The 9,551-nt window shown below is 47.6% G+C and overlaps 1 protein-coding gene across 1 annotated transcript; it reads left to right on the forward strand.

Moving 5' to 3' along the window:
- Nucleotides 1–5,393: 5,393 nt before the first annotated feature.
- Nucleotides 5,394–5,741, forward strand: LOC143962990 (large ribosomal subunit protein eL42-like). The gene is given in 3 exon segments (XM_077472524.1): nucleotides 5,394–5,548; nucleotides 5,550–5,574; nucleotides 5,577–5,741. Coding segments are annotated over 3 exon segments (306 nt in total). The 5' UTR covers nucleotides 5,394–5,417; the 3' UTR covers nucleotides 5,727–5,741.
- The last annotated feature ends 3,810 nt before the right edge of the window (nucleotides 5,742–9,551 follow it).

Here is a 9,551-nt window from a genome sequence, read left to right on the forward strand (position 1 = left end):
TTGGAGTTAGGGTTAGGATTAGTGTTCGGGTTAGAGTTAGAGTTAGGGTTAGAGTTAATGTTAGAGTTAGGTTTAGAGTTAGAGGTAAAGTTAAAGTTTTGGTTAGGGGTAGAGTTAGGGTCTAGAGTTAAAGTTAGAGCTAGAGTTAGGGTTAGAATTAGGGTTAGGGTTTGAGTTAGGGTTAGATAGTTAGGGTTAGAGTTAGGGTTAGAGTTAGGGTTAGGGTTAGTTAGAGTTAGGGTTTAGAGTTAGAGTTAGGGATAGAGTTAGGGTTAGAATTAAGTTTAGGGTTAGGATAAGAGTTATGGATAGGGTTAGTTAGTTCTAGGGTTTAGAGTTAGATTTACGGTTAGAGTTAGGTTAGCATTAGGGTTAGAGTTAGATGTAGGGTTAGAGTTTGAGCTAGGGTTAGGATTAGAGTTAGGTTTAGGGTTAGAGTTAAAGTAAGAGTTAGGGTTACAGTTAAATTTGAATTAGGATTAGGGTTTGAGTTAGATTTAGGGTCAAGTTTAGAGTTAGAGTTAGGTTAGCGTTAGGGTTAGAGTTAGGGCTAGAGTTAGGGCTAGGATTATGGTTAGATTTAGAGTTAAAGTTAGAGTTAAATTTAGACTTAGGGTTAGCGTTAGAGTTAGAGTTAAAGTCAGAGTTATGGTTAGGCTTAGACTTAGAGTTAGGGTAAGAGTTAGAGTTAAGGTTTGAGATAAACTTAGGGTTACAGTTAGGGTAGGTTAGATTTAGAGCTATGATTAGAGTTAGAGTTAGAGTTAGGGTAGGTTAGAGTTAGAGCTATGGTTAGAGTTAGGGTTAGAGTTAGGTTTGGGGTTATAGTTAGGGTTAGAGTTAGGTTTAGGGTCAGAGTTAAAGTTAGTTAGGGTTAGCGTTAGAGTTAAAGTTAGGGTTAGTGTTAGAGTTAGAGTTAGGGTTAGGGTTAGAGTTAATGTTAGAGTTAGGATTAGAGTAAGGTTTAGGGTTAGAGATAAAGTTAAAGTTTGTGTTAGGGTTAGAGTTAAAGTTAGAGCTAGAGTTAGGGTTAGAGTTAGGGTTAGGGTTTGAGCTAGGGTTAGAGATAGGGTTAGAATTAGGGTTAGAGTTTGAGTTAAAGTTAGGGTTAGAGTTAGCGTTAGAGTTAGGGTTAGAGTTAAAGTCAGGGTTAACATTAGAATAAGAGCTAGGATTAGGGTTAGTTTTAGGGTTTAGAGTTAGAGTTAGGGTTAGAGTTACAGTTAAAGTTAGGTTTAGAGTTAAGTTTAGGGTTAGGATAAGAGTTAGGGATAGGGTTAGTTAGTTGTAAGGTTTAGAGTTAGGGTTAGGGTTAGAGCTAGAGTTAGGATTAGGGTTAGAGTTAGGGTTAGGATAAAAGTTAGGGTTAGAGTTTTTTTTCAATAGAATTCATTGAAGGAAATTACAGGTTATAGCAAAGATGATAATACAATTTTCATATAATGTTTGGCCTAAACCATGTAGCTCAGGCATAGTTTATATACATGGATTGTAGTACAAAAGCGATAATGAACAACATCGTATAAGAAGAACTTTTGAGCAGAGACAACTGAATGGGTCACCTGTGGAGGGTCCCTAAAATGACAAGGTGGAAGAAAAGAGGGGAAGAAATATGGAGGGAAGGGGATAATCCACAATACCGTAGAAAGACACTAGGAATGTCACTGAAGTCATGAGTTGGTTGCTCTCGATTGGAGTGCCAATGATTCGGATACTGGTGAGGAAGGAAGGTGATCACGTTTTAGTGACGTGGGGGGTTTCAAGTCCCTTCATTTGTGAGACAGTTTTCGAAGGTGTCCTCTATCTCGGGAGGTGTAGGAGAGCCCCAAAGTATGAGAATGAAGTTTCAAAGTTTTTTGAGTTCCTCTTGAGATGTGTTGATTCCATGAAAGCATGTCATCTGGAGTAGACGTTTGCTAGAGGCTTCGTATTTAAGGTCGGTGGTGAGCTTCTCTTTGTGTAGTAGATGCAAGAGCTTACTTTTGACCCGCGAGATCTTTGGGTAGCAAAGGGCAGTCCAATTTTTTAAGATGGATCTTCCAGTGACTAGGAGACATATCAGGATACAGTCTTTGTGAGGTGGGTAGGCGTTAGGGGACCAAGTTAGTAGTTGTTTGCCCCAGTGCCCAAAAATGAGAAGCAGGGGATCTTTTGGTCATTTCAGTTATACCATATATGAAAGATATAACTTGATCACAGAAGGTAGAGATGTAGTTGCATGCCCAAAAATGGTGAGTCAAGGAAGGTCTGGCTTGATGGCATAGGGAGCAGATGGCAGAGCCTTGGTGGTTCTTTTCTGAGAGTGGAAAGGTATATAGGCACAGTGAAGGATTTTCAGTTCAGATTCAAGATTCGTTGGGGATCAGTTATAGGATTTTGTTGTAGCCCTGTAGAAGTTTATCTACTGTATCTGTATCAGGGAAGTCTCTGCCCCAATTTGCTGCTGATCGTAGGAGTGGTCTTTAGCAGGAGAGGTTTGTAGATGTCAGAGATGGTATAGGAGCCTTCTTGAAGCAGATGATCTGCGATGGTCACTCTGAATCTTTTGCGCTCCTCTCTGCATGAGTTGCAAATGAAGCTGACACATTGCCCATAGTGGAAACCATGGGACTGGGGAAGGGAGAATGTTTTCCGTAATAAATGAGAAGGCGTGGGGTCGCCCTGCTTCCACGTCGCATAGTGTAGAGAATTTGGTGCCAAATGAGGAAGGCTTTGTGCTCCATCCCCTATGGGAAGTTTGGGTTGCCTAGGATTGGAAGGTGCCTGGATATGAAGGGGGAGAGCTTCAGGCTTTTTCTTACTTCTCCCCAGGCTATGGCAGTGTCCCATAAGGGGAGATTATGTTGTATAGTTGAGGGGGTAGATTTCCACTTGCAGTGAAGGAGGGCAACCAAGGAGAAGGGGTGGGCCATTAGTGATTCAATGGGGTCGTTTGAATAAGGGGATTGGTGATTGGTAGATCCATCCAGCTAACCAATTCATGGGATATCTTTGTAATCTGAGGGGGGTAGTTGAGGTGGTATATGGGAAGCATCAGCCTCACAAGGTCACCCAGTACAAGAAGGAGAAAGACTCCCTCTACGCCCAGGGAAAGAGGCGATACGACCGTAAGCAGAGCGGTTATGGTGGGCAGACCAAGCCGATCTTCCGTAAAAAAGGCCAAGACCACCAAGAAGATTGTGCTGAGGCTGGAGTGTGTCGACTCCAACTGCCGATCAAAGCAGATGTTGGCTATAAAGAGATGCAAGCACTTTGAACTTTGAGGAGACAAGAAGAGAAAGGGACATGTCATCCAGTAGATCCATCCAGTTAACCAATTCTTGGCATATCTTTGTAATCAGAGGGGGGTAGTTGAGGTGGTATATAGAAGATGGTAGCTTCCCATTTTGATGCCTAGGTAGGTTATGTGTGATTTGGCTATCGTGGAAGGCGAATGTGAGACCCAGGGGGGATTAAAAAGGGTGCTGATGGGAAGGATTTCACTTTTATTATAGTTAATGCAGAGTTTAAAAAGTTTAAATTCATCAAATATTGTTTTAATAGTGGACATGTCAGAGGAGGGGTTCGCTGAGAAGATGAGAACATCATCGGCAAAGAAGGAGGTGCATAGTTCATGTTTGCCAATATTGATCCCATGTAGTGGGGCCTTTTGGGTTAGGTATCTAGAAAGGGGTTCTAACGCTAGGTTGTATAGCAGCGGGGATAGGGGGCAACCTTGTCTTGTGCCCTTGTGGAGGCGGAAATCATCAGAGAGAAGACCGGCCACCACCAGTCTGGCCGTGGGAGAAGTGTACATAGCGTTCACGAGGTGATTAACCACTTCAATACAGGGCACTTAAACACCTTCCTGCCCAGACCAATTTTGAGCTTTCAGCGCTGTCGCACTTTGAATGACAATTGCGCGGTCATGCTACACTGTATCCAAATGAAATTTTTATCATTTTTTTCCCACAAATAGAGCTTTCTTTTGGTGGTATTTAATCACCTCTACGGTTTTTATTTTTTGCGCTACAAATAAAAAAATACCGAAAATTTTGAAAAAAAAAATTTTTTTTTGTTTCAGTTTCAAAACTTTGTAAATAAGTACGTTTTTCTCCTTCACTGATGGGCACTGATGGGGCTACACTGATGGGCACTGATAAGGCGGCACTGATGGGCACCAATGAAGTGGCACTGATGAGGTGGCATTGATGGACACTGATAGGCGGCACTGATAGGCGGCACGGATGGGCGACACGGATGGGCGACACGGATGGGCGACATGGATGGGCGACATGGATGGACACTGATAGGTGGCACAAATTGGCACTGATAGCTGGCACGGATTGGCATGGATGGGCGGCAGAGATGGGCATGGAAAGGCGGCACAGATGGGCATGGATAGGCGGCACAGATGGGCATGGGTGGGCACTGATAGGCGGCACAGGTGGGCACTGATAGGCGGCACAGGTGGGCACTCATAGGCGGCACAGGTGGGCACTCATAACAGGTGGGCACTCATAGGCGCACAGGTGGGCACTCATAGGCGGCATTGGTGTTATACTGTACTAATGGATGCCAATCAGTGCCAAACAATAATGCATGCCAATCAGTGATGCTCATTGTGGGCACTGATTGGCATCCATTATGGGCACTGATTGGCATCCATTGTGCTGACCATTGGCATCCCTGGTGGTCTAGGGAGGATTACCTTTTCCCTGGTGGTCTGGTGGCGTCCCTGGTGGTCCAGTGTGGGCATCCTCGGGGGGGCTGTGCTGATAATCGATCAGCACAGAACCCCCCCTGTCAGAGGAGCAGCCGATCGGCTCTCCTCTACTCGCGTCTGACAGACGCGAGTGAGGAAAAGCCGATCACCGGCTCTTCCCATTTACACTGTGATCAGCCGTGATTGGACACGGCTGATCATGTGGTAAAGAGTCTCCGTCGGAGACTCTTTACCGAGATCGTAGTTGCCGGGTGTCAGACTGACACCCCGCAACAACGATCGCCGCGATGCGCGCCCCCGGGGGCGTGCAGCGGCTCATAATCCTGAGGACGATGTCCGGTCAGGATTATCAAACCACTTTGCCGCCGTCTTTTTGTAATAGGGCGGGCGGCAAGTGGTTAAAAGAGCCAATGAAGCCCATTTTTGACATAACCATCGAAAGTCATTCAAAGCTGACATTGTTGAAGGCTTTCTCCGCTTCCAGAGTGAGGATGGCAAAGTCTCCCCCTGGGTTACATCTAGCATGTTCTAGAACCATCATTACTTTGTTGATATTTAACATGGCTGTTCTCCCTTTTACGAAAACCTGACTGAGCAGGGTGTATCAGGGAGGGAATGATGTTGCCAAGTCTAGTGGCGACAATTTTTGAGAGAATTTTGACGTCCAGATTTAAAAGTGATATGGATCCCTTCTCTTGCGCGGCGGGCCAAGATGGTGAACGTCCCTAAAACCCGCAGAACTTACTGCAAAAAATGTGGGAAGCATCAGCCTCACAAGGTCACCCAGTACAAGAAGGGGAAAGACTCCCTTTACGCCCAGGGAAAGAGGCGATACGACCGTAAGTGGGCAGACCAAGCCGATCTTCCGTAAAAAAAGGCCAAGACCACCAAGAAGATTGTGCTGAGGCTGGAGTGTGTCGACTCCAACTGCCGATCACAGCAGATGTTGGCTATAAAGAGATGCAAGCACTTTGAACTTGGAGGTGACAAGAAGAGAAAGGGACAAGTCATCCAGTTCTAAGCTGCCGCATTACTTCTGAAAACCAAATAAAATCTTCAAAATTAAAAAAAAAAGTGATATGGATCTATCGGAGCTCAGTTCAAGGGGGTCTTTTCCTTTCTTCGAGGGTAATTTGATGATGGCCTGGTTCCCCGTAGGTAAGTATGGTCTGCCTTACCATGTGTCCCTGTAGACACTGAGGAGGGTGGGTTCTGTTATTTTTTGTAGGGTTTTATAGAATTCCCCTTTAACCACTTGCTTACTGGGCACTTAAACCCCCCTCCTGCCCAGACCAATTTTCAGCTTTCAGCGCTGATGCACTTTGAATGACAATTGCGCGGGCATACAACACTGTACCCAAAGGAAATTTTTATCATTTTTTTCCCACAAATAGAGCTTTCTTTTGGTGGTATTTAGTTACAGCTCGGAGTTTTATTTTTTGCTAAACAAACAAAAAAAGATGCAAAAAAAAAAAAAAATATCATGTTTAATAGTTTGTTATAAAATTTTACAAACGGGTCATTTTTCTCCTTCATTGAAGTGCGCTGATTAGGCGGCACTGATAGGCTGCACTGGTGGCCACTGATGGGCTGCATTGGTGGGCACTGACAGGCTGCATTGGTGGGCACTGATAGGCTGCACTGGTGGGCACTGATAGGCATAGTTAAGGCGGCACTAATAGGCACAGATAAGGCGGCACCGATGGGCACAGATAAGGCGGCACTGATGGGCAAAGATGGGCACAGATAAGATGGCACGGATGGGTGGCACGGATGGGTGGCACGGATGGGTGGCACGGATGGGCACTGATAGGTACCACTGATAGATGGGACTGATGGGCACTGATAGGTGGCACTGATAGGTGGCTCTGATAGGTGGCACTGCTGGGCACTGATGGGCGGCACTGCTGGGCACTGGTAGATGACACTGATGGGCACGGATATGTGGCACTGGGGTGCAGCACCTTTGAGGCAGATTGTGGGCACTGCTGGGTGGCACTGTGGGGGGCACTGTGGGTGGCACTGCTGGGTGGCACTGTGGGCACTGCTGGGTGGCACTATGGGCACTGCTGGGTGGCACTGAGGGGGGGCACTTACTTTTAATAAGTGTGGCACTGCAGGGGGCAGGTGGGCACTGGCAGGGGGCAGGTGGGCGCTAGCAGGGCTGGCCGTGATCGGGACTGATGTCCCGATCACGGCCGCCGGTGATCGGCTTTTTTTTCTCCTCGCGCTGTCAGCGCGAGGAGGAATAATACCCGATTACCAGCTCCGTTATATCACATGATCAGCTGTCATTGGCTGACAGCTGATCACATGATAAGGGGTCGGGATCGACCCCTTGCACGGATCGGTGATCAGGCGAGTCTCATGGACTCGCCGATCACAGAGCGCGCCGCGCGCGCCCCTCAGGGGGCGCGCAGGCCGCTCGTACACGGGACTACGTCTATTGACGTCGTCCCGGAAAAGGAGATCCGCGCTGTAGCCGTCATTTGGCTATAGCGCGGATCTCAAGTGGTTAAACCCATCAGGGCCCAGTGCTTTATAGGGAGCTAGATTTCGAATGGTGGTAGATATTTTGGATAAGGAAATGAGTGCATTTAAGGCCTCAAGTTGGAAAGGAGTGACCGCTCATAAAAATATTTTATCGAGAAAAGATTGTGCGACTTTTTTGTCTATTGGGTCAGTAGCATACAGTGATGAGTAATATTGTAGCATGACTTTATTGATCTCCCGTTGCAAGGTTTTAATGGTGCCTGAGGCGTCTCGCAAGGTGAAATTGATAGGGCGGAAGGGGCCTTTACATAGCAATTTACCTGCTTTGTTGCCAAATTTGTGGAGGGTTTCGTCTAAGTGGGCTCTTTTTGTCAGTTCTAGCATGTCTGCCCAGGTGTCAAAAGCTACGTGCCATTCAGGTCTGTTTTCAGGGGAGTCTAGGGTATAGAGATCGTCGTGCCAGTTGGAGTCTGGAGCTAGCCATCTTGTAATTTGCTAGAATGTGTGTTTTTTTGTAAGAAGGGGCATATGAGATGATCCAGCCTCTAAGGAAGGCCTTACTAGCTTCCGAAAAAAAGGTTTGGGTTGTCAGCGTGTGAGGAGTTAGCTGTAGAAAAATCTTTTCATGCTTCCTCCATGTATGATTGGAAATGAGAGTTGTTGGGAAGAAAGGATGGGAAGCGCCATATTCTGGGGTTAGGATTAGTGATGGACGAACTTCCGACGGGACGTTTCGCGAACGCGAAACGCGAACGGGCACAAACGTTCGCGAAAACGACCGTTCGCCGCGGGCTCCATTGACTTCAATGGGAGGCGAATTTCGCAAACCTTTAGGTCGAATTTGCGGCCACGGGGTAATTATTAGGGGGTAGCACGTAGTCCCACCACCTGGACAATAGCATAATACATGTATGAGGTGAATTTGGGATCGATAACTACAAGCATTTTTTTTTTATTTGGGAAATTGTTCTGACAATTCAGGACTATGGAGCTAATGAAGGCAATGGAGGAGAGGGAAGGTCAGGGACCAGGGTAGGCAAACAAGAGGGTGCAGGAGATACAGAGCACTGACAGCAGCACCGTAATACAGAGCACTGACATCAGCACCGTGACATACAGCGCTGACAGCAGCTCCGTGACATACAGCGCTGACAGCAGCTCCGTGACATACAGCGCTGACAGCAGCTCCGTGACATACAGCGCTGACAGCAGCTCCGTGACATACAGCGCTGACAGCAGCTCCGTGACATACAGCGCTGACAGCAGCACCGTGACATACAGCGCTGACAGCAGCTCCGTGACATACAGCGCTGACAGCAGCTCCGTGACATACAGCGCTGACAGCAGCTCCGTGACATACAGCGCTGACAGCAGCTCCGTGACATACAGCGCTGACAGCAGCTCCGTGACATACAGCGCTGACAGCAGCTCCGTGACATACAGCGCTGACAGCAGCACCGTGACATACAGCGCTGACAGCAGCTCCGTGACATACAGCGCTGACAGCAGCTCCGTGACATACAGCGCTGACAGCAGCTCCGTGACATACAGCGCTGACAGCAGCTCCGTGACATACAGCGCTGACAGCAGCTCCGTGACATACAGCGCTGACAGCAGCTCCGTGACATACAGCGCTGACAGCAGCTCCGTGACATACAGCGCTGACAGCAGCTCCGTGACATACAGCGCTGACAGCAGCACCGTAAGCAGCCCCAGGAGGAAGTCAGCACAGCACAGGGATGGTGTGATCCCCTCATAATAAGAACCCCCAGGAGGAAGTCAGCACAGCACAGGGATGGTGGGAGCCCCTCATAATAAGAACACCCAGGAGGAAGTCAGCACAGCACAGGGATGGTGGGAACCCCTCATAATAAGCAGCCCCAGTAGAAATATGACACCGCTCAACCTCTTCAAAGAGGAGGGTAGGGGCATATAGTACGGTGTGCTTTTTTGGGTCAGGGAAGTGAGCCAAATGAATTAAGAAGGTCTGTGTGCTTGATTCCAAAAATTGTTTATAGACATATACATGGTCTACTGATCACATGTGTTGAATTCCTCCGAGATCCATGCCTCATTCATTTTTAGAAATGTGAGGTAGTTAACACTGTGGTGAGCTAGGCGAGTACGCTTATCGGTCACAATCCCCCCTGCTGCGCTGAACGTCCTTTCGGACAGGACACTGGATGAGGGGCAAGCCAACAGTTCGATTGCAAATTGGGCAAGCTCTGGCCAGAGGTCAAGCCTGCCCACCCAGTAGTCTAGGGGTTCATCACTCCTCAGAGCGTCCACATCGGCCGTTAACCCAATGTAGTCGGACACCTGACGGTCTAGGCGTTCCCTGATGCTGGATCCG

The sequence above is a fragment of the Lithobates pipiens genome, unplaced genomic scaffold, assembly GCF_037356315.1.
Source record: "Lithobates pipiens isolate NorthernLeopardFrog02 unplaced genomic scaffold, aLitPip1_a1.2 Scaffold_8, whole genome shotgun sequence".
Classification (NCBI taxonomy): Eukaryota; Metazoa; Chordata; class Amphibia; order Anura; family Ranidae; genus Lithobates; species Lithobates pipiens.